A 25,903-nucleotide genomic window follows, 5' to 3' on the forward strand; every position below is an offset into this window, starting at 1 on the left:
CTGGAGAGATGGCTCAGCAGGTAAGAGCATGTACTTCTCTTGCAGAGGACCTGGGTTCAGTTCCCAGCACCCAAGCCAGGTGGCTCACCGTCAACAGTAACTAAAGCTCCAGAGGATCTTTCTCCCTCTCCTGGGTTCTGTGGGCACGTGCACATAACTAAAATTAAAACTATTTTTTTTAAGAATAACAGATCATTTTTTTCTAAAACTACTCCACATTTTTCCTCCTGGTTTTGAGAGATACCATGAGTCTCGTCCACTAACACAAGAAAATGAAAATACCGGAAGGTCAGGGCCCAGGGAGAGTTCAACCTAACAAACATAAAGCCCTTGACTTGACTCCCAACACTGAAACAGGATACAGCAGACACCAATGGCAGCAGCTTCCTGTTCCCTTGGTCCAGGCACACTCTTCCTGGCCTTGGGTGCTCCACTAACTCTATCGCTCAGTATAACACACACTGAGCTTGAAAGAACATACCACACACAGAAACCATCAAGCAGGCACTTCACAGAGGTGAACTTGTCTTCCTCCTTTAACCAGTCTGGAGGTCTCTCCGCAAATGTCTAAGCAGCTCACCATTCACTTTCTGTATTTGTTTAGTTTAAGGTAGATAGCTGTGGTTTAAAGAAACAACCATTTGGGATTCTGCTTCTTGATAAAAAAAAAAAAATACTTCTGATACAATGAAAACCCAGACCTACAGGGATTAAAGAAAGGAAGCACCCAAGCAGTCTGAAACTTACATGGTGTGTGTAGTAGCAGCAAACAGCTGAGCACAAACATCTGCAACGGATCCCAGCAAGAGCTGAGGAATGGCAGCCCTATCAAAGACACAGAACTCTTTTCCATGTAGAAAAACCCCACAGAGTGCTTTATTCATAGGCATGTGGTAGGTAGCTCTAACTTGTATGAGTTTGACAAATGATGTTTATATTCTAATAATAAATAGAATACTGACATTAGAAAAACAAACCCTGTAGCCGGTGCCTTTCTCCTGTAAATGATCAAGGCTATTGGGACTCGAATCAAGAAAGTTGGGAAATAGATCTGGTCAAAGACTGTGTTCCCTGGACCTCCAGACCTGGCACAGAACAGGTTCGCGGTGACTGAGCAGACAAGATCAAGGGTAAAGTCTTGTGTCATATTCTGATGTCCAATTTCTCACCAGCCCACAGGTTGGGGCCACCAACCACTAGAGGGCAGTGAGAACCTAACTGCGTCTGGAAATGACAAATTCCACCCAGCAGCAAGGCCGGCAGCTTTAGTCTCTAAAATTCTTACACATTATCTGGAATGTGCCAGGTGTATTTATATCATACTTTAAAAATAATTGGTACCGAACCAGCCACCCTTTCAAGTTCCTGGTATTACATTTAATAAAGTAATTCAAATCTCGATAAAAATCTTGTAATGAATGAGAATACATTCCACTTTCAGATATTTTAATCCATCATTGAGAATATTCTGAAGGTACCACAACTCAAACACTGACTGAGAGTTTTATTCAGAATATATGAACATTCCCCTGAAACAATGGGGAATAAATTACAGCTAAAACCAATTACAGAGTTAGGCTAAATTTTAGCAATCTTTTCTGCTTTTAACTTGTTCAGATCTAAGACACAGCAAAAGGGAAAGTTACAAACTAATGCTTCTTTTTAAAAAGAAATCCTTATTTATTGTTAATAATGTGGGGGTAACATGATGCCTCCACGTCAGAGGCAGAGTCTGCTCTCTCATGTGGAGTGTGCTCTCTCATGTCTTTGCATGCATCCCAGGGGTTGAACTCTGGCTTTCAGACTTGCACAGCAGATGTTTTCACCCCCTGGCTACCTCTCAGGCCACAGATTAATGTTTTTAATTGTATCTAAGGAATTACCAGACTCGTTTGGTCTTAAACTTTGAAATCTTTCACACCTTTTAATCTCAGAAAAATCGGTTTTTTTTTCCCCAAAGGCTTCTCAACTAGTCTCTCCACCTCCCAGCATCCTCCCCCTCCAATCTGTCCTCTCTCTGTTACCATAGTTATATTTCTATGGTAAATTGGGATAGCAAAGCAAGCTACTGCCTGGCAACTTCCTGGGGCTGGTACTCCCTGCTCAAATATTTCTACATTTCTTAGCTGGATTTTCAATATATTCCATGTTTTGCCTTAATTATCCTCCTATCACCCATGGCTGCTGTTTCCTGACCTGTTCCTTATATTTAGCACAAGGATAGAGCCATTCCTTAGGTCTTGTCAGAGGTAACCAGGCCACACATACTCTCTGTTAGAAAATGTCTGGCTCTGATCTCCAATTGCTGACATTTTGATCCATTCAGTATCTAACTCAGAAAACAATGTCTCCCCTAAATGATACCTCACATGGGTGAATTAATCTCTTTTGCCTACTTTCTGTAATGTGCAACAGAATCTCTACTAGAGGGAGGCATGTTATTAGGTTCAAGGGTATAACCATACGTGAGAAACATGATCTCACCTCCTATTGCAGCATAATACAGTCTTTGCCTCACTGGTCACTATTCATGTGACTTCGGCAAGACAGAAAGTTGTACATCAACTGTTTCTTCATGTGTTTGTATGCATTCACATGTAGATGTGCACATGGTGAGGGATTCAAGAATGTGTGCATGTATAAAAAGCTCTGATATTGCCATTAGGTGTCTTCCTTTATAACTGTCTACCTTATTTTCTGACACAGGATGTCACCCTGAACCTGGAGCTCTCTGATTCAGTTAGACTAGCTGGCCACAAGCTTCTGGGATCTACCTGTCTCCATCTCTAGGCACTGTGGCTATAGTCATGTGCTGAAATTCTTGCCTATTTTCTGTGGGTTCTGGGGACCATACTCAGTTTCTCATGCTTCTGTGGCAAGTACATCATTGACTGAGCAATCTTGCTAGCTTTCAGTCAACTGGTAATGCTCGTCTCTAAATTCTTATGAGATGAGTCATCACTTGATCACTGTTTCTCCTCTCTTTTTTCAATTCCTTGTATGAATATATCCATGTGCAAATCATTAAGTTCCTTCTATTCTTTGTCCCTTTTTTGTTTTGTTTTTATGGTTTTTTATTTTTTGGTTTTGGTTTTGGTTTGGGTTTTTCGAGACAGGGTTTCTCTGTGTAGCTTTGCACTTTTCCTGGAATTCCCTCTATAGCCCAGGCTGACCTTGAACTCACAGAGATCCACCTGCCTCTGCCTCCCAAGTGCTGGGATTAAAGGCGTGCACCACCACCACCCAGCTTGTTTTGGGCTTTTCAAGACAGGGTCTCTCTGTGAAGGCCTGGCTGTCCTGGAACTCACTCTGTAGGCCAGGCTAGCCTCAAACTCACAGAGATCCTCCTGCATCTGCCTCCCAAGTGCTGGAATTAAAGGTGTGTGCCACCACCATCCAGCTCCCTTTTTTTCTACATTTGTGTATATTTGTGTGTGTGTGTGTGTGTGTGTGTGTGTGCTCGTGCCACAGTGCACATGCAGAGGTCATAGAACAACCTGCAGCAGTCTGCTCTCTCCTTTCACCATATAGGTCCCAGGTATTGGACTCAAGTCATGAGTTGTCGAATGAAGAACAGAACCTTTTACTACTAAGCCATCTCACTGGCCCCGGGTTCCTTCTTTTCTCCCTGACCTATACAGTATTCTGCATTTTATTGCCTTATGATCTTCTCCCTACCTGCTCTGTTAACCCTAACTCCAAACCAGTTTCCTTCTCTGCTGAGCTTGCTGGAACACACACGAGAACACACACACACACACACACACACACACACACACACACACACACACACACACGCTTGCACACACTCACAGGCTGTCACCTCTTTTAAGTCTGTCTCTGCCTTTGATCAGACCATGAATGTCTCTCTAAAGTCTTCTTGTCCATTTGCGTTCTTCTTTGACTAACCTTTGCTGGGAATGTCATCAGCAGAGTAAAGAACGCACAGAATTCTCTGCTCTGTAGATCACACAGGGACACTAGCAGCATTCATCCCTCCCAAAGTCCTAAGAAGGAACCTAAGGAGGTGGCAGTCTCTGCAGCATGGGCTCAATTAAAAAGGCCAATGTACACACAGGAAGCTTTGTGATATTTTTAACATGTCCATCCTTAGGCTCCTTTCTTCCAGCTCCAAGATATGCTAAAAGTCAACAGCCCCTCAACACAGTGAGAAACCAGCTACCCACAAGTCTCTGGGGAAGGCAGAACAGGGCTGAAATACCTCCAAAGGCCAATTCAGGGATAACAGTCAAGATTTTAACTCCTGATCCATCTTCAGATAAATCTCACTTCCAATTTTTTTTTTTTTTCTGTATTCAACCTGACTTAAAAGTTAGCTCAATGCAAATACTTTTCCCCACGAGACAGTTGTTAAAACCAGCAGGGACAATTCTTTCACATTGCATCTGCTCAAGATAGCAGCAGCTATGAGATAAACAACAGTTGAATAAACAATCTGACAGAGATACTTGGGAAGGAGATACCCACAGCAGGTTGTATGGGGGAAAGAACTCTCATTTTCCTAGAAATCTACAAAGTTACGCTTCTGTTCCTGGCTATCATTTAATTCAGGAAAGATCTGAGAGCTTCTGCCTGGCCTTATCTCTGAAAGACCTTGAGGCTGTGCAAAAGCAGAAAACAGAGGCTAAGGTGAAATTACAGACTCTTTGGTAGGATGCTAGAGAATATCCCAACAAGCAGCTGCAGCCTCTCCTTAGAGAGACACTTCAGGAAGTCTTGATCATTCACTAGCTGACCACTAAGTAAATGAACAGGTCTTCAAAAGGCCACACATGACAAACACAGACTCTACAAAATTAGCTCAGAAAAATCTTTAAGAAAAAGTAGCAACGTACATAATAACTAAATCGAGAGTTGCCACAACATATTATTTTTGAGACAGGGTTTCTCTGTGTAGCTTTGCACCTTTCCTAGAACTCACTTTGTAGACCAGGCTAGCCTTGAACACACAGAGATCCACCTGTTTCTGTCTCCTGAGTGCTGGAATTAAAGGCGTGCACCACCACCGCCCAGCTAAAATGTCCAATTTCTAACAAAAGTTCTAAGGTATGCAGAAACCATGAAGTATAGTACTATATACAGGGATAAAGGAAACAGGCAACAGAAATTGACTCTAATGAAGGCTGGGTCCTAGAGAAACACTAACTAACCACTTCAAAGAAGTTTAAGAAAGTAAAGAAATATGTGAAAGAACTAGATAAAAGTTTAAGAGCCAGCAAGACAGCCCACCAAGCCAAGTGTGGGGGAATTGTAGCTCAGTAGCAGAGAACCTCAATATGATTCAGGCCCTAGGTTCAATCTCCAGTGCCAGTAAAAACAAGAACCCAAGAACCGTTAAATTGGAGATGTAAGGTGGTGTTAGCAATAAATCCTATAAACACTAGAATAATGATAAGGAGATCTGTGGACAACTCTATGCTAGTAAGTATGGCTAGTTCAATTGTGCAGATGGATTTATCAGTAAACATAATAAAAATTCTTCTCCTCAAGAACCACCTCCAGGCTCAGAGGATTTCAGTGAAAACCTGGTGAAGCCTATCAAAAAGAAAAAGGCAGAAACAAAATAGACTATTCTTTCAGCAGATAGGTAGAGGTAGGAGGAGCAATTCCTATTGTCCAGTGTGAAGCCAGTTTTACATTCTACCAAAACACAAGAAAGACATTCCAAGAGACGTCTGTACCAATATTCCTTATGAAGATAGATGCCACGGTTCTAAACCAATAATTGGAAACAGTTTTAGCTGGATATAGAGAAAGGAGATAATGTATCAGGACTAAATAGAGCTGTCCAAGAAATAAAAAATTGGTTTAATGTTCAAATATCAATACTTTACAGAATGTCAAAAGAATAAAAGAGAAAATAAATGCCCCTCTTTGCAAGCAGCAAAAACATATATTTAACATTTAACAGCCATTCATGCCAAACTCTCACTACAAACTAGGAGGTCTGCTTAGTGTGATGAATAATATCGATTTTTTAAAAAGAGTTATCCTTAGCTACTGTGAGTTTCTAACTACAATGGCTGTTTCATACCTATAAGACTCATTCTGCAGCCACCCTATCTTCCACCATGTTTCAGAGCCTTAGGGAGCTCTCATGTACCACTTCTTTTCAGCACTGGGTCTGCATAAGAATATGCCAGTCAACAGTCAGGTATAGAAGGGGGTGGGGCCTAGGGGCCCTCTCTGTTGAACTATTGACTATTGATAGACTCAGAGAAAAGAGGGACCACTGTATGCAATTGTGTACCCCCTGATGACCCCACTAGACTCCAATGGAGAATTCCAATCCAATTGTCACAAAGATGGACCTAGGTAAACTAAATGGGTCAGATTGCAAAAGTCCTAAGTCTAGGACAGAAACTGAGGAATGAGAGTATCGGTAATGATGGGGGGAAATAAGAGGGAAAATAAGAGTAATCTGAAAACATCATATATATTTATAAATTGCCAAGAAGCAAAGTCAATAAAATTAAAAAAGAAAGAAAGAAGAAAATCTGTGAACCCAGGGGAATAGTTTAAGGATAGAGAACTTGTCTAGAACAGACAAAGTCCTGAGTTTGGTTCCTAGCCTGGGAGAAGAAAGATCGAAACAAAATCTTATTTACTGTTAATACCATGTCTAACAGTGAAGTGTTAAAATCTTCCCCTGAGACTGGGACTAAGCAGGCAACTGCTCTCTCCAATTCTATTTCACATGGTTCTGAATTTCTCACACACCCAGTCAATCAAAAAGTAAAACACAATTATTGTAAAGTGAGACTTTGTATTATTTATATAGAGACAACTCTATGAAATTTATAAAAATAAATGGAACTGATACACACACGCTTGTGCACACACACACACACACACACACACACACACACACACACACACACACCTCCAATCAGAGGAAACAAAATCAACTTGCAAATACCGACCTGTATCTCACATTACAAAACACCCTACTAAATAAAGTTAAATCAAAGCTAATTTCATATACAGTAGTATTAAATGACTGTAAGAAATAATATATAATCTTTATCCTAAAAACAACTGAGAGAAATTAACAAGAAAGAGTGTATATACCATGTTCATAAATGGGTGAACTATTGTTAAAAGATCAATCTCCCCCAATTTGTACATTTAATTGTCTTTTGATCAAAATTAAACTGACAGGTTGAGCATAAAATTAAGAAATGAGAAGGAGGAAGAGGAGTAATATGTGATATATGGGAAGGTGAGCACCCCAAAGATGCTGTACAGCAGTGAGCTACTCACTAAGACATGGGTCTAATCTTTTGGGGGAAAACCACCCCAGGCTACCAGCTTGAAGTGAACACCTAGATTAGAAGAGGCATTTTTGTCCTCCCTTTTTATGTGCCTCTTGGCTATGAAAACCCAATACGTGATTTTGCAACCAAGGGGGACAAAGCAAAACCAGTACCGTGGTCCTGATCAGGAGCTTCCAGGTGGTAGCCATAGCCCAGCAGCGTGCGAACTGCCTCTCGGAGACTGTCTTTGTTTGACTTCTTGGTTCTGTCATCCAGAAGAGTGTAGGGAACGAGGCGAGGGTTTCTTCTGTTCTTCACATCCTGTATCAGGGAGAAGGTTTGCAGTCATCTGAGCCATGCAGCAGTGTTGGGGGTAGAAGTCAAGGCTTGGTGCAAGTGAGGTAAGCACTCGGCTAGCTGGGCTACAGCCCTGTAGCTAAAGTCTTCATATCTGATGAAAGGACCATCAGGTCCTACTCTAACTTAGCTTAGGAGGAACTGTGAGAGTCTCTCTCTCTCTCTCTCTCTCTCTCTCTCTCTCTCTCTCTCTCTCTCTCTCTCTCTCTCTCTCACACACACACACACACACACACACACACACACACACACACACACACAGTTGAGGTAATCTAAGTGTGGAGACAAATCCTGTAATCTCATGACTTGGGAAGGTGAGGCAGAAGGATTGCAAGTTCAATGACAGTTTTGGCTACATAGTGAGATCTTATCTCAAGCACACAGAAAAACCAAACAAGCTAAAGGACTGGACAGGCACAAGGAGCCCTGTTTTGTCTCTTTCTCCCCTTCCTCCCACAAGTTTATAATGAATGCCTGACCATTCACCCCTCTCTGGAACCAAGTCATATGGGTTGTTTGTGGGAACAATGACATTCCAAAGCTAACCCCACTCACAACAAGCAGCATCAGCAGAGGCCTTCCCACCGACACACCTTCAAATCCTACTGCCTATTCTCCTTACTTCTGACTTGGTGCTGAGTTCTGCCATCTAAGCTTCCCGTCTAGAACCCTGGCAGCCTCATGGAGCATAGTCTATGGACATGGCATACTAGGAGTGTGACTGCTGATGGAGCTCCCTGGTTTCTGTGCACACCTGTGTTTGAGTCCACCTATGAGAGTCTCTCCAAGACTTCACAGCTTATTTCTGAAGCAGATAATGTCACCAACCAAGAGGAAGGTGAAAACTCAAAGAGTTCATCATTCAGACATTAGGCAGCAAACATGTAGGGCCAGTGGGGAAAGTTCATAACACAGGCATACACATACACATACACACACACACACACACACACACACACACACACACACACAGAGAGAGAGAGAGAGAGAGAGAGAGAGAGAGAGAGAGAGAGCGCTCGTCTCACACACACACACACACATTTATTTTATAAAGGTAAACAAAGCCTAGTTTTCATTAGTCTTTGAAATGGTAAAGCCTTTCAAAATATATTTTTCAAACCATCTTTTAGTCTTTATATGGAAACATATTCTACGTCTTCAAGCAATTATACATTTTTTCCCCTGAAAATCTTCTAGTAAGGGCATCCCACCATGAGCTAACAAGAGATGCTCTAAGAAGTGAAGAGCTTTGGCTCTGATGTCAGAGACTTGACTCTAGTCCTGTCCTGTGACCTGATGGCTGGGCAGCATTGGGCCAAGTCTTTTCCCTAAGGTTCTATGCCTACTGTGTATGATGTGGGAACAAGATTCTGTCTTTCTTGGTAGAAACTGTGTGAGTTCAACATAGTAACTACAAAACTCTAAGCTGAGTGGCAGCTTCTAATATAATAAAAATGATTGCAGAATCTGCCAGGTGCCAGGAATTGCTACTGCCTTTTGTATTATACAATGAAGTCAGATATTTTGTTAATGAGGGAAACAGCGGCACACAGAATTTTGATAGCAAGATAAATTAAGATGTGGTTAAGTGGTGAGACTAAATTTTGCTTTCACCTTCTGCTGCGCTGTCTCCACCTCTCCTCAAAGGTTGCCGGCTACTTCCGTGAGTGTGTCTATATCAGGAAATAATCCATGACCACTAGTACTCAACTCTGAAATCCAAAAAACTCCAAAAATTTGTTTTTCTTTTCCTAAACTAAACCAAAACTCATTTGGTGCCCTGAACAGATGCAAGGCTGTCCACAAACTTTACTTATTCTTTGGGGTGTTCATCAAGCCTAGATTGCACTGAAGAAGTAAATTAGTCTTCTGGCCCCTAAGAGTGTTCTGTAACATGTAATATAGCATCTTACCACTCTGAAAAACAGCACAGAACAAAATTTTGAATGGAATCCTGATAATCAGAGTTGTGATTCAGGAACTGTGATCTACTTTATTTTTATTGTAGCTCAGCCTCTGTGTTTCAACAGTCCCTCCTAAGCAGCCTCAATAAAAGGAATGCCCAAAACCATACAACAAACCTTATCCTGTAATATGATCATTTAGTGCAAGCTAGAGATCTGTAGCTCAGCTAACATTTGTTATCCTATCACACATAGCTATGGTCACCAAATTTCTTTTTTTAATATATTCATTATGGTTGTGTATGTAGTTGGGGATGGAGCATTACATGCCACAGTACACATGTGGAAACCAGAGGACAAGTTGGTGGAGCTGGTTTTCCCCTTCCACCTTCACATTCGTTGTGAGGATGTAACCCAGGTTGCTAAGGATGAGAGGCAAGTACTTTGCCTACCGGACCTACTGAGCCACCTTGGTGGCCTAGCGGTGAGGAAATGCTTTTGCCAGAAGGATAAACACACTAAGGTGTCTAGGTGAGCTGAGAAAAGCCATGACTTCATCCTTTCCATTGGAAATGATAACTGCCTGGGTACCTGCTGGATGCCGTAAGTCCAGCCCTGCCGGATTCGGTCCCGGGCCCACACATTGTGAGCATTTTCGGCCAACTTGTCCACCATTGCTTCCTGAGAGGGGGTGAGTTTTATAAAGCTCAGATCCATTGGGGCAGGTTTGTATCCACTGGTCAGCTGGTAACTGCAAAGCAAACAGAGAAACTTCAGATTGCCCATTTTGGAAATCCTGTGACAGTCCTGTCCTGGTCCATCGAATCCCAATCATTCTGTTGAAGACTGTGGTGATCAGGCCAAAAGAGTGTTCAGTAAGCTTGAACCCCTTCTGTTTTAGCTGCTGCCTGGGTAGCTGGAAAAGTCATGGGGTCTTTATGTTTCTGTGTGCATGTCAACGAAATGTGGAGAGAAAGAGCTTACCTATCTCCAAAAGGCAGCAAGGACCTACAGCTGTGTGTTCCCAATAGTTGAGGTTTTGGGGGGCTCAAAACAAAAACATTGATTATCTAAAATGAACAACACTCAAGGCCTTTCTCCTCATGTATATTTTAAAGATTGTGTGTGTGTGTGTGTGTGTGTGTGTGTGTGTGTGTGTGTGTGTGTGTGTGTGTGTGTTTGTTTGTTTATGTGCTCCTGTCTGTGGAGGCCAAAGGTGATGTCAAACATCTTCATCATCTCCTTTCCACCTTGTTTGCTGAGATAGGGTTTCTCAATGGACTTGGAGCCCACTAGCGTAGCTAGACTGGCTGTCCAGTAAGTTCCCAGGGAGGCAGCTATCTCTCCACCTCCCCACATCTGGGATTACACAAACACACCACCACACTCAGCTTTTAAATGGGTACTGAGGGCCTACTCAGGGCTTCTACCTAATTAGCTATCAGTAAGGGCACAAAGATAATAAAGATCAAAGATCAATCTATAAATCACTGACTAAAGCCAGCACTCATACAAACCACCCTCACTGAGAAAACAATGCCTCCCTGCAAGCAAAGTTAATGGGAAGCTTTCCTGTCGCAAGCAACGTACCAAGGAGGCACTTTTGATAGATGGGAGGAAGGAGGGATGCCTTCTTGATAAAATATTACAGACAAGTTCTATTCATGTGAAACTAGATAATCCTGACATCTACGTCCTCTTCCTGGATGGAATTTCTCCCCAAATTGCTTTGATCTCTGAATGATCTCAGTGAAAGCCATGAAGCTCTGCTTATATTTGTTAATTTTAAGTTGGATAATAATTAGTTCACATTCATTTTCAAATGTAGACTGTAAGTGTGTATGTACACCTGTGCAAATGTACATGTGTGGAGGCAGGAGGTCAACATTGGACCTAGGTCATTCCTCTAGTTCCATGTACCTTATCTTTTGAGACAGCATCTCTCACTGGCCTGGAACTCACCAAAAAGACTAGGTTGGATGACCAGAAAGCCCCATGAATGCACCTACCTGTCTCAGTTTTCCCAGGGCTGTATTTATTAAGTGTGTACCACCATGCCCAGGGCTATATTTTTAAGTGTGTGTCATCATGCCCGGGGCTGTATTTATAAATGTGTACTATCATGCCCAAGGCTGTATTCATAAGTGTACACCCAGGGCTGTATTTATAAGTAGGCACCACCATACCAGGGCTGTATTTATAAGTATGCACCACCATACCAGGGCTGTATTCATAAGTGTACACCCAGGGCTGTATTTATAAGTAGGCACCATCATGCCCAGCTTTTTAAACATGGGATCCAGGAAATCAAACTCAGGTACTCATGCTTACAAGCCAAGAAATTTATCATCTAAGTCATCATCCCAGACTATAAACTATGGCTTAGTTCATCTGAGTTTCTATCACTCTGTGCCAGGAAATAACGAAGGAAGCTTTAGAGAAGTTTGTTTAAATAACTAATAATCTCATCTAAACTAAAGTGCCTACCACTTCACCTGAACCACATCACAGCCACTCCTTTAACTTCAAATCATCTCACACAGTAAAGATAAAGACAGGTATCTCTGAAAGTCATACATTCAACTGGCTGGACTTGAGACTGCTGATATAATGAGTGCTTCACAGGGAGCTAGACATGACTAAAATGACTTTTCTGTCTATAATATATACATACACACACATATATGCATATATATGTGTGTGTATATGTGTGTATGTATGTATATATATATATATATATATATATATATATATATATATATATATATATATCCTAAGGAAGAATTGAGGAATCAAATCCAGGATTAGGGAGATAGCTACATAAGTTAAGTACTTGATGTGCAAGTGTGAAGACCTGAGCTTAGATCCCCCAAACCCACAATAAAACTGGAAACGGTAGTACCCATGTCTGTAATCCTACAGTAAAGTGAGCAGCAGAGACCAAAAAGATCTTCAAATGCTCATGCTCAGCTAGCCTTGTGTACACAGTGGCAGATAACGCTTGACTCAAACAAGGTAGGTGAGGATCCGAACTTGAGGCTGAACTTTGACCCTACGATGCATACCACAGCACATGCATGGCCACGGTCATATCTATGAACACACACACACACACACACACACACACACACACACACGTCAAATCATTCAATCAAATTGGGAATGTAAAAGAAATATATAAAACTATTCCATTTCATCTCATTAATGGTATCTAATAAGGTACACAGTGATCAACCAATGGCTCATATGAAGTGCTATCTTCTTGGAAAAACCAAGAGCTCAGATTTTTTTGACAAAAGGAAATTGATGTTAATCTTGGAAGCTTAGTAGCCTGAAATAAAGCTTTAGATTGATTTCCAGGAAACTTACAAGAAATAAGGGAATGATTCCTGCAACGATTCTTGCAAGCAAAATTCTGTAGCCTTTCAACAACAGACCCATCTATGCATTACATCCTACCTTCTAGAACTTTCTGAAAAAATCCTAACAGAATCATCTAACTACATCCATCTCTCCTTTTACATATTTGTTCAGCAGTAGCTTTTATTACATCTACTTCAACATGCCAGCTCCTTGTGCCAATAACTCTACAAAATTATCTTATTGGGTATATATACATATATGCATTATATACATAATATATAATTAAGCATATGTATAACTCTAATCCATTCACTTGACAAAGTACCAACATTCTTTTGCAATTATTACCTTTTAGTTTTATTTTGTCATGTACACAATCTAATAAAACAAATAAAAATTATAGTCTGGCCATTAGTTTTCTTTAAAGTCAAATTTCTTTTTTAAATACCTGGTGAAAAAGAGAACAAAAGTAAACTGGGCAGTGATGGTGCACACCTTTAATCCCAGCACTCTAATCCCTTTAATCTCAGCACTTTAATCCCAGCAGAGGCAAGTAGATCTCTGTGTGTTCAAAGCCAGCCTGGTCTACAAAGTGAGTTCCAGGACAGCCAGGACTATTATACAGAAAAGTTATGTTTCAAAAAAACAGAGACAGAGACACACAGAGAAAAACAAAAGTAAACCAAACAAATTCTGGAACTGCCCATTCCACCTGCATCAAATCCCTGAAGATGTAAACAAAAGAAGAAGAATTGCTATCTCTAGGGTGAGCAGATGGAAATTCTGGTAAGTGGCAGACCAGTTTTATATTCCATTCCCACAAGACCCACAGACATCCTAAGTGGGTAGTGTAAACTTGTCTAAAAGAGACCAACCAAAATGTAGCCAAAGCAGGGCAGAACACCAACAACACTTAGTGAACCCCTATGTTGCCCCAGCCACTCACACCCTACGTAGTATGAATCAAGTTAACGGAAGCTGGGACATCACTGTCTTGAAAGATGCATAGTGAACATGAGAAGATAAAGTCCAGGTTATGTGGGTGTTAGCTGTAAACTCCAATAGAAAATCGGTTCTTCCAGGAACAAATGGGGACCCTTCAGATGACTGCACAGGGCAGATATGAACAGCATGTCCTGCTGGAAGCACATCTAGAAATGAGCACTTGGCTGACATTTTCAGGGAAAGGGTATAGAGAACACTCAAACAACGCTTTCCAGAAAACAACTAGAGCAGAATTAATTTGAAACAGAAATTGGAATCGGGAATGTCCAGGCATATATTTCTTCTATTATTTCACTCCCTTTTGTTTGTTTTAAAATAAATATCAAATGTGGTGAGGCACCACCACCTCAGTTCCTTTTACCTGGGATTTTCCTTTACACTTTAGATTTCTTGAGTCAAGACGAAGCAGTATTTCAAGAGAGAAGGACCGGTCACTACATTCGATTAGTAGATATCATCTTTTCAGAGAGAGGGTAGGGGACCCAATGTAGTGTGTGGAGATGGAGATATAGTTTTAAGGGAAAGCTGAAACAACAATTCCCAGTAGATTGTGACATAGATATCTAGCCACTGTGGACCTATTTTCATTGTGATACACAGAAAACAGGTAAAAGGTGTCACTTCAAAATATAAACACAGGAGGCTGGGGAAATGGTTCCGTGGGTAAAAGTACTTGCTGCACAAGCTTGATGACCCAAATGTGGGGTCCCCCAGAACCTGGTGAAATCCAGGTGTAGTAGTGCAAGCATCTGAAATTCCAGTGTTCCGCACTGGGAGATGAGACATAGAGGCAGTAGAGTCTCCAGGAGCTCATGGACCAGCTCGCCTGGCTTATGTAGTGGCAGAGAAACAAGGTAGAAAGGTTGTCCTCTGACCATGCATGAACCTGCATCACACACAAAAAAGTGCACACATACACATGGAGTGTGTGCATATGTGGTGTATGTGTGTGTGCATGTTTCTGAATGCCTACAGGCACCACATGGGCATATACACATGAGCACTTGCTTGTAAGCATGTGGATACCCAAGACTGATGCTGAAACTCACCCTCCATCCCTCTCCCATTTTATTTACTGAGTGGGACAGGGTCTCTCAATAAGAGCTCACCACCACCAATATGGCACGTCTCACCAGCCAACTTGCTCAAGGGATCCTGCTTCCACCTTCTAAGGCTGGAATTACAGGAAGGGCATCAGACCCACCTGGTATTTTTGTGGATCCCTGGTAATCTACATTCCTATCTCCATACTTGAAGGCAAGCGCTTGACAATGGAGCCATCTCCCCAGCCTCGTTACATTTTGAAGTCTGGACTGCATAGCTAAGTGCACAGGCCTGTCTGTCTCCTCCAAGGTTTACTCTAGGGTGCTGAAGACACACATCTGCTATCAGATAAAGGCGAGTCACTCAACTTACTTCTTGGGAAGCTTCATTTTCTTCACTTTCTCCTCGGCGTGTTCATCTGCTATACCCACGTGACATCCTAATGCCAGCAAAGTCCTGGGAAACAACAACAGAGATGAGTCCGGAGAACCACTTCCCTACATCCAAAAGCACCCAGCACAAGAGCATGTGAGAGTGAGACCTCATCTTCCACCTTGCAAAAGAACACAAGGCTCTGCCTCCGAAGGTAAAGGAAACACATATCCATAGATTATATACTTCCAGGGAAGGGGAAAGACAATGAACATTGAAGTAGCACTAAGGCCTTAGCATTGAAAAGTTGGACCCTCCCTCAACCCTTTTCTACATGTTTATCGAAATATCAGGTGTTCTCAGGTCTGTGTTATGCTTGAGTGGAGGTCTCTGCATATGACAAATCAGGTATCTGGGTTTGCACATGTGTACTGGCACTATTATGTTCTAGTTTTTACCCTAAGGAGTGTATGCAGGAGCTATTTCTCTGTAACTTGCTATTTTTATATTCTCCTACAACTTTTATGCCATTGCTCTCTCATGTGAAGCTGATCACTTTAAAATCCCAAAGGTATTTATATTTATTTTATGCATACAAATGATTTGCCTAAATGTATATATGTCCACTGTGTGCATGTTTGGTGGCCATGGAAGTCAGAAAAGGACATCAGACTTTCTGGAACTGGAGTTATGAATTATATGTATGATTTTGAGCCACAATGTGGGTTCTGAGAACCGAACCTGAGTCCTTGACAAAAAACATTTATTGCTCTTAACTGCCAAACTATCTCTCCAGTGCTATTTGTTATATTTTAAAATATTTTACTTATTCATTTACTTATGTAGACAGATATACATACAAGTGGTGGTCAAAAAACAACTTGTGGGAGTCAGTTTTCCCTTCCTACTGTGTAGGTCCTGGGGATCAGACTTAATTCTCTGGCTTGGTGGCAAATGCCTTTCACTGCCGAGTCATTTCATCACTGAAGTGAGTTGTTTTTATTGTTGGAACTGTCAAAATGTTTTTAACCTATTTTCTATTAATAGTCTTTTAGGGCCCTTTTCCTTTTTCAACTGTTTTAAACAATACTATAGTGAATGACCACATACACTTAATACATACTAGAACCAACAACTGCCTAGTATCCATCTGTATATCTAGATATTTGCATATATGGATGTCTGTGCATATATTTTACTAACCATCTAGATATAATTGCATGGATGGATGGGTGAGTGGAGAGATGTTATTGATAACATAAAGAATTTACCTAATAAAACAAGGCTAACCAGCAACAGAAGAGTAGAAAATTATCTCATAGAGTGAATCCAAGTTGTGTTTATTCAATAACAGTGTCCTGGGGCAGACAGTGTGTTAACTATTGTCCTCTACTCAATCATGTGTCCATTCAGTAAGTATTTGTTAAATGCTTAAGTGCTGAGTCCTGTGCAACACACAGTAGACTCTTCTGATCCAGGTTTGGGGTCAATGAGACGTGCAAAGGGCTATGAAACTATCAACTGGAGATGCCAAAGCCAGCTTTTAAGTCATTAAGGATGGCAATAATGTTTGAATTTATCTTAAATTCAGGTAATTACGCCTGTGAGTACATGCATACCAAGAAATCTGATTATACCATAATTCCTAAGCGGATGTGTGTGTGTGTGTGTGTGTGTGTGTGTGTGTGTGTGTATCCTATGTAAATGTTAACAGCTCTTATGCTCCTATCAAGAAAAACTGGTACCTCAACATCACACCTTGCAAAGGTAAGGACTGTGAATTTATGCTGACAAAGTCACATGAATAATGATACTAAAGGCCCGACCTATGGAAAATTAAGTTGGTATATGTCATCTTCTTATGGGCTATTTTTTTTACAACTTTATTTTGTTTTAATGATGTGTATGTGTATGGATTTTCCATATGAGTGCAGTGGTTGGAGCTGGACCCATAGTGGGTGTGGATCTTCTGACAGAGCAACATATACCCTTAATCACTGTGCCATCTCTCTAGCCCTTCCCCATGGGCTCTAACAAGCGCCAGAGGCTTCTACAAACTGCAGTGTGATTTTCTCAGTACAGATTCATGCAGCCTTTTAATCCTTTTCCCAGCACACACTTCCTAGAGAAAGTGTGGCTTCATCTCACACAGGGAGTGACCATCACAGGCCCGGCCTGAACAAAGACATGGCAGTGGGGATCCACCAAGTTACTACTGTGGATCAGGCCTTTTGTAAGAATGCCTTACAGAACGGTTGCAGCAATCAGAGTGTGCAAGCGAGAAGGTGCTCACAAATAATTACAGAAAAACCAGGTGAAGTTCAAACTAAGGGCAGGTTACATTTTTAATAAATACATTTGAGACACATCCTAATAAGAATAGCTAATACCTCGAAAGGAAAGTAAGGCTCTATGGGCATAAAGGGTTGGATAAGGAGGGAAGTACTCCAGGCTGCAGACGACACCAATGTCTCCAGGAACCGAAGTCTGTGGATATGTGTGGTGGGGAGAGCAGAGCTGGCTGGAGAAGAGGGACAGTTGTAGGCTACAGGTAAAAAGAAACCTGGGGGCAAGCTTGACATCTACCTTAAGCACAGTAAATGTCTATTTTTATTGTATCTCATTAATTTTATGTGTTAACTCCAGTGAGTCACATTATGAAGGTATTTGGTCAAATGTTATTTCAGATCAGTCCACGAAGGTTCTTGATTGAGAGTAACATTTAAATGGATTGGTTTTTGGGCCATGTGAAATCCCAAGAAAACAGACTGACCACCCTCAAGCCAAGAGCCATGTTTCAGAAAGAATCCTTTGGACTCTGAGCACTGCTATTTGATGCTATGGGCTAACCCATTACAATTGTACACATGCCACCCAGCACAGCGTGTATCTCTTTGTCTTTTTCTCTGTTTCTGTATATGAATATGTCTGTGCCTCTTTCTGTCTACCTCTGTGTGTGTGTCTGTGTGTCTGTCTCTCTGTCTGTATATAAGTGTATCTGTTTATCTGTGTGTCTATCCTTCTGCCTCTGTATGTGTGTGCTTAACTAACTCTCTCTCTGTGTCTCTCTCTGCCTCTCTCTCTCTCTCTCTCTCTCTCTCTCTCTCTCTCTCTCTCTCTCTCTCACTCACTCACTCTTTCTCCCCACCCTTGTGTGTGTGTGTCCCAAGAACCCAGACTGCTTGATAGTGTAAACATGTGTAGGAGCAGTGAGGCTTCATCCCCTCTAATTGGCTTTTAAGAAGCAGGTAAAATCAGCAAACCCAAAAGGCATATGCATGCACACTACTAAGCTGTGAGCAACAAAAAGGAAATGTTCAGAATAAAGTCATGAGCAGAATCATTAGCATTCCCTTCAGGGAAAAAACACTACACACAGGCATCTATGGATTCATCAAACTAGCCACCAAGAGTGGTTAGAAGGGAAATTCGATTATACACAGCAGTCAAAGCTTTAGCACACTTGATGCAAATCAGACATTCCTACACTTGGCTGGCCTAGCTGCCAATCGTTCAAGTGACAAGGAAAGCACTGCAAATTTAACTACATTGTTTTGTAAAATACGGGGAAATAGCAAGTCACCATGAATTCCAGAACAAATGTATAAATGTTATATCATGACTACAAATGAAGAGTTGCAGAGTGTCAGAGCTGGTCGTGGTGACACAGAATGTATTCCTTAGCCCAACCAGCCTGTCCATCATCTGCCTTCAGAAGGTTCCATTGACCTATTGTGATCACACCCCTCCTAGGAAGTGACCAGCTGACCCTAAGCTCACTCCCAATGTGTTTATTTCCATGACATTAAACTTCATCTGCCACATATGGGTTGCTTCTGCGTCCAGAGTCTGAACCGTCACCTGGGTTTTATATTCTGAGTCTGTGGTAAAGCGACTTCAGTATGAATTACTCCTTGCTCTTAACAAACAGGAAACAAAAAAAAAAAGAGACAAATATAGAAGCACATTTAGCTAAAGGACAAATTTGATCAAAACCATTTCTATAAGACATTAAGGATGGATGTGGTGGTAGGCAGGGGTTAGAGGGGCTGGAGACGTGGCTCAGCAGCTAAGAATACTTCCTGCTCTTCCAGAGACTCAAATCCAGTTTCCAGGACCATGCCAAGCATCTCATTACTACCTGTAACCCCAGCTCCAAGAGATCTGACACCTCTGCTAGTCCCTACAGGTAAACACACACACACACACACACACACACACACACACACACACACACACACACACACTAAAAATAAGTTACAGAATTTTTAAAGAGTAACATTTTAAAGTAAAATCTGAAAACATATTCCTCTATTATTCTATCCCAGACACACTATTTATTCACAGAAAGATGGTATATCCCCCGTCTCCACCAGCCAAGTCAACAAAAAATAAAGATACAATGGGGATGAAGAGATGGCCCTGTGTCAAGTGCCTGCTGTGGAAGTATGAGGACTTTAAGCGGATACTCAGAACCCATATGCAAAAAGACCCATGTAGCAGTACATGTCTGTAACCAGCACTAAAGAGACAGAGGGGAGAGGATCTGTGGGGCTTGCTGGCCAGCCAGACTTGTCAAATTGGTGAGCTCCAGGTTCAGAGAGAGACCCTGTCTCAGAAAATGAGATGTAAACCCTTCAGGAAGACACTGGTGTCAAACTGGCTTATGAGTGCCCATGAGAACACACACACATGTGCGTGCACGCACACACACACACACACACACACACACACACACACACACACACACACACAGATGTACACACACAGACCACATATACTGTATAGCTGCCTTTATGAGATGGTATAAATTGGCTGAGAGTAGTTATTCTCAAACTGTGCTGCACAGGTAAATGGTCTCCCAGGTTCCCCCCAAAACAGTTTGCTGTTGTTAAATAAGTTTAGGGAACAACATAACTTGACTCCACCCACTTTTAGAGATCAATAGTCCCAGCTACATACAGAGTCCATCATCAAAATGAAAAGCTGGTTAACTCTTGTAACTCCTCTACATATATTAAGTCAGTGCTCTTCAAGATAATGGTGGTGAAGGGCTAACTTTTTCTTCAATTCTAGTCACAAGTTTGATACTCTGATAAAGTATAATAAAACTGTTATATAAAATTAAAAACATCTAAATCAAGATATATAGTATATGAGCCTATATTTTTAAGTTATTAAATCTATGGACAGTTCTCCTTTAAGTTGGTCTGAATATTTCTGAGCATTTAATTTTCATATCTAAAATCATCACAGACCAGTGACAGTTTGTGACTAGCCTAGGCCCTGATTCACACACCAAGCAGTGCTGTTAGATTCTAGAACTCTTATATTCTTTAATTCCCTTAAGCAGTCATAGGCTTTGCTTTGGGAAATACTGATGTACAGCAGAATATATAAAATAAGAGGGGACCATCACATTTCACAGAGGATTCAGTAGAAGCTGTGGAGCCAGGGTGGGATCAGATCTGACCCATGTTAAGACCCACAGGTCTGTGTGGACTTCCACAGTTCCTAGCTGTTGAAGCTGTGGACACAGGGAAGAAGGCCAAGTGGTTTGGGAGCTAAGCCCACAGGAATAGCGAATTCTCCAGCATCTAGCTCATATTGCAGACCTGACCCTCTGAGGAAGACTAGGGATAGAGCCTCTGGCTGTGCATACCCATCCCTCAGAGGAAGAGAACACCTCTACTCTGAGACTTGTCTTCATAGGAACATTCTGAATGCCACCATTGATAGAAGAACCATGAATTTGAAGATACGTCAACAATAATAATAATAATGAGGGGGGGGTAAATAGATGAGAGAGACAAATGACAGAGAAAAATGATAGACAGACAGACAGACAAAGTAAATAAGAAAGATTTAACTAACGAACAACTCCAGAGCCATGTACCAGCAAAGAAACAAAACCAAAGTTAAATTCCCAACAAATATTGATCCAATCCACCTACACTTAATTGAACTTTCTAACAATAGAAAGAACTTCCCAGCATAATTAAAGTGCACAATGTCAATACCTGGCTACCTGGGGTCTATTAAATACAAAGGTACTCACTTGAGAGTTTCAAGCGACATCTGCAAGTTGTAGTTGCGTTCCTGTTCCGGCAGTTTGCAGAACTCCACCAGACATGGGTGCTGTCTCTTGTTGTCATCTCTAACCTGAAACAGGATGGGAAATCAGCATAGAGGAGCCTCCAATGTAAAACACAGCTGTGAGGAGACAGTTGGGGAGATGGCACCCTGACAGCTGCCCCTGGGAAGCTTCTGGAATCTTCAAATGGCTGTTGCAAAGGCTGGCATGGTCTTCACTCCCTACTCTCTTCATGCTGATACAGCTTAGTCCTCAACTCCCACATGCAGAAGCTGAGGACCCCATGCTGCCTCCTGAGGTCCATGAGCATGCTCACTGGGTTCCTTCCAGAACCTGCTCAAATCTCCTTTTTTCCCATCTGCCTTTGTAATATAATAATCTGCTCACTGACCCTACTGACTATTTCTTTTAATTGTACATAATACTATTTGATAATAGATTAGATGGGAGGGAGGGGTTACTTGGTAGCTTAAACTGGCCTTGAACTCACTAAGTAGCAGTCAGACCTCAAACACAGGATTTTCCTGCCATAGTCTCTTGCAAGCTGGAATTGCAGGTGTGCAACACTATGCCCAGAAGACTAGATTTTTACTCAATTTATTGTCTATCTTCTTTCCCTAGAAGTAAGATCAAAGAAACAGGGATTCTAGCCCTTGGATAATATCTAAGCCCTGACATGTGGCATTAACATGTGGATGAACTTTATGAAAACATATAGCAATGACATTAGCTTTACTTTATAGTACTTTGTCCATCTAGAAGTAATCTGCTCAGGGATATGAAAAAGCAACATGACTGGCACCCATAAACTCCAAGGTAGTTTTGGTTGCTCATCCCAACCTTCATAATCACCTTCTGAGATCACAAATGAACCCATGATCTTTATTGGCATAAAGGTTTTCTTCATAGTAATCTTTGCCAGTGTTCCTTGGTGTCCACTGGGGACTGGGTACAAGATTTTATCAATCTTGCTCCAACCTCAGATCCAAAACAATCCTTGGATTCTTAAGTCCATTCTCTGAGATGACAATGTCTGTATGCAGAACCTATGAAATGTCCCCTTACCCCCTTGCACACATATGTTTTAAGCCTTCTCTGAATGACTTCTAACACCTGAAGAACTGAAAGTGTTGTGTCAATAGTTGTCATACAATCTTGCTTAGGAATAATAACCAGAAAAAGAAGTCTATCCATGATCAGGACTGATGGAAATTGTTTTCTCATTTTTTTTTTTACCTACATGCAATTGCATCCATGAATTCAGAATCTAGTGATAAGAGCCAAGAATCAAGTGCATTAGTGGTCACACTACATTCAAGATTATAGGAAGGAACCAATGAAGATGTTCTCTATTCTTGGCTTAGTAATTAAATTTTTGTAATCTTTGTAAAGACCTAAATTACACAGGCATTCCTGCCCCGGTGGCACCTTGATGACAGCCATCAGCTGTGAAGGAACAAATTACTCCATGGGAATAATTACCAGGTTCTATATATGCCACAGAAAAAGTGTGCAAACATGAGCAATATTTTTTTCTTTAGAGCCAAATTAGAAATCATGACTCTATTCCTCTTTCTCTGGATCATTAGAAATGAATGGGAATTACAAATTAAACAGAGTTACAAAACTGAACTGAAGACTCCAATTTTTGAGTCCCAAATTCTAAAGATGAAAGCAAGAATGAATGACATAATCCCATTTATGTAATCTCCATATAATTCTCTACCCTATTCCAGAGAAGAACCAGTACTGCCATGCCTCCAAGGTGAACAGAGTGAATCAGAACCCTGCCTCATCCCTTCCTTCTCTTACCATAGCCTACACCTGACTTTGGAAATACTGAAGTAAAAACTGAAATAATGACCAGAATCCAATGTTCGGTAACAATGGTCCAAGCTGATCATCTCCACATGAGAGTCCACATCAAAGGACAAAATACTAAACATACATGAACAGTTAGCATGACTCCACTGAGGTGCCATGGATGAATGTACTAATTTCCATACTGAATCATTCATGAGACAGCATTTCAGCCTTTGGGCTACTTATCAAAGTACTATTCTAAAACCACAAGCATTATTACCAAGATCCTGTTACAATATGTTTATCACAAACTGAGATGTCATAGAGAGTTATATGCCTATTTTAAGCAACATTTTCCTGACAAATTATAAAGTGAAATCCTCAGTAAATAAGTATTGGGAAACATATACAACTATTATTGGCCACACTATCCTCAAATCATGGAGCCAACTGTGAACATCTACTCACAGGTCTCTGCTACTATATGTCTGGGATAGAAGAAGAATATCAGAAAAAAAACAAATTGACTTATTTATTTTCATTCTAATTTCAACTTTTGTTTTTTTCTGTTTTCTAGCAAAAACAAAAGGAAATAAAGGCTCATTGTCTATATTTAATTTGATTTTTAAAGTATAACTTTCAGTTCATACACTAGTAACTTTCAAGTCAGGAAGTAAGTCTGGCGCTATTGCCTTTCCCTTTGGTTTTTAAAAAGATGCACAGAACCAAGATGCCTCAAGAAAATCAATTCTATTGATTCATGTCACACTACAGCAGGTTGAACGAGAAAATGTTATCTTTCCAAATGATTTACGAACAGAATCTGAGAATAAATTTCAAAATCATATACCGGACCATACTGCCAGCCAAGCTCAATTTTATTCATAACCCAGAGCTCGTGGATATTCTCTGCCAGCTTTTCTCGTATCCTTTCCAGGTGAGGAGGCAACACAATCTGGAAAGAAGGGAGAGAATGCTCATCAGAAACAAATGCTGGAAGGTACCATGCCAGCTACCATTGTGCGAGCCAGAGGAAATGCATGTGTCTTATAGACCACTCAAATACAACAAAGTAATCGGGATCTAAACCAGCTATTTCATGGTCTTGACTAGATAAATGCTGGTGTGTGTGTGTGTGTGTGTGTGTGTGTGTGTGTGTGTGTGTGTGTGTGTGTACATTTAGGGCTTCAAGTAAATAAATGGACAAATAGAACAGAGTAAAGTATAATAAGGTAGAAAAGACCAATTATTAGATATTGATTTATTGATTTATTTAGTAGTTTGCCTGAAGCAGGGCTGCCTATTTGCTAAGCATGGCTTTACTTGCTACTGGAACAGAATGACCTTGAGAAATGGCTGAGACCATGGGCCATTGCCCTTAACAACCTGCTGACTGACATATACACTTCTGTAAAATCTTGCACCTTGTAATTTTAGAGTATAAAATGAAAATACAAACTAGACCCAGCCTCAAAGCCCTCCAGGAGCTGTCCTGACTTCAGTCCACTGGTGACACTTCTCTCTTCCATTCTCATTGGTGTTGGGGTGCTCATTCCAGAAAGATTCCCAAGAGCACTGGTGAAGACAACTGAGAGGTGCTAAGTGGATGTGGACCAATATCAAGGTGCACATCAGTCAGAAAGAGGAATCACCCAGCACTCTTAAGGCCACCCAGCCAGTGCCCACAGGGCAGGGTGAGCCAGGAGGCTGCAGACAGTTCACTGGCTCCATGATCCTGGGTATCTAACAAAGTGACTGGTTTACCATGAACTCTGCTATGTTCCTTTTAGTGTTTTCCCAAGTTATGTTTCACGTGCCGGGGGGGGGGGGGGTAGGGGTAGGGAAATCACACTTACACCTTCCTATTAGAAGGGGAAAGTATTTAGGGACCTCTCAAGAAAGACCACAAGGTGGCTGGCCAATGAGGATATGGTGACAAAATGATTGATAAAAACAGAAGTTTCTGGAGCCCGGTATGAAGTGAACTTTTTAGAAATAAATGCCTTCCATGTTCCAAACTAACAAACAAACTGAATGATCTAATGAACATCACAAAAGTTATCATATCATTCAAATAGAGCTATATTTAATTCACTCTCAACCTCAGGATCCTGTTACATCTATGAGACAAAACAAACAAACAAACAACAACAACAAAAAACCCTTCACATTGTGATGGAGTGCAGCATTATGAAAGAAGCACAGCAGGTTGAGATAATTCTTTATGAAAAGCCAAAACACAGAATAGAAAATAGACGAATGGAGAACAAAAAGGAGAGTATTATCTTATGAGATCCATTAGTTGAATGGCTGAGAAGTGCACAGTTATGGGCTGCAATCCAAGCTTGAGAGCCACTGTACACTGATAGCCATCAGTGTCTCTTTCTGTACCTGGCTGGTGTCCACAGGAACGGGTGTGAAGGCAGCTTGGGTCAGGGACACCGTGGGCCCCAGCAAATCTCGTGTGTATGTCCTCTCCTGCTTATATTCTCGACTGTGTTCTACTTTCAATTTCTCTTTCGGCAGAACTGCTTCATAGCAAGCTGCATAGCCAGGTGGAGGAAGGAACTTGAATTCTCCATGTCTCCCCCCAAGCAAAAAGCGAACCCTACAAAGGAAGCAAGTTTGAGTCAATCATATCTTTGATACACATGAAAGTTTTCCGATTGAAAAATATTTGGGAA

At 41.2% G+C, this 25,903-nt stretch overlaps 1 protein-coding gene across 2 annotated transcripts in view; it reads right to left on the minus strand.

Annotated features, from left to right (window-relative positions):
- Positions 1-25,903, minus strand: part of Ryr2 (ryanodine receptor 2) — a 581,527-nt gene that overhangs the window by 221,804 nt on the left and 333,820 nt on the right. For both annotated transcript variants that reach the window (XM_076572925.1, XM_076572926.1), the window contains 6 exons: positions 25,611-25,827; positions 24,070-24,174; positions 21,381-21,484; positions 15,323-15,406; positions 10,130-10,289; positions 7,451-7,598 (listed from right to left, as the gene is read on the minus strand). In XM_076572925.1, the coding sequence (XP_076429040.1) occupies positions 7,451-7,598; positions 10,130-10,289; positions 15,323-15,406; positions 21,381-21,484; positions 24,070-24,174; positions 25,611-25,827 (818 nt within the window). The remainder of the gene's footprint in view (positions 1-7,450; positions 7,599-10,129; positions 10,290-15,322; positions 15,407-21,380; positions 21,485-24,069; positions 24,175-25,610; positions 25,828-25,903) is intronic.

This window comes from Peromyscus maniculatus, chromosome 5, assembly GCF_049852395.1.
Source record: "Peromyscus maniculatus bairdii isolate BWxNUB_F1_BW_parent chromosome 5, HU_Pman_BW_mat_3.1, whole genome shotgun sequence".
In the NCBI taxonomy this organism is placed as follows: Eukaryota; Metazoa; Chordata; class Mammalia; order Rodentia; family Cricetidae; genus Peromyscus; species Peromyscus maniculatus.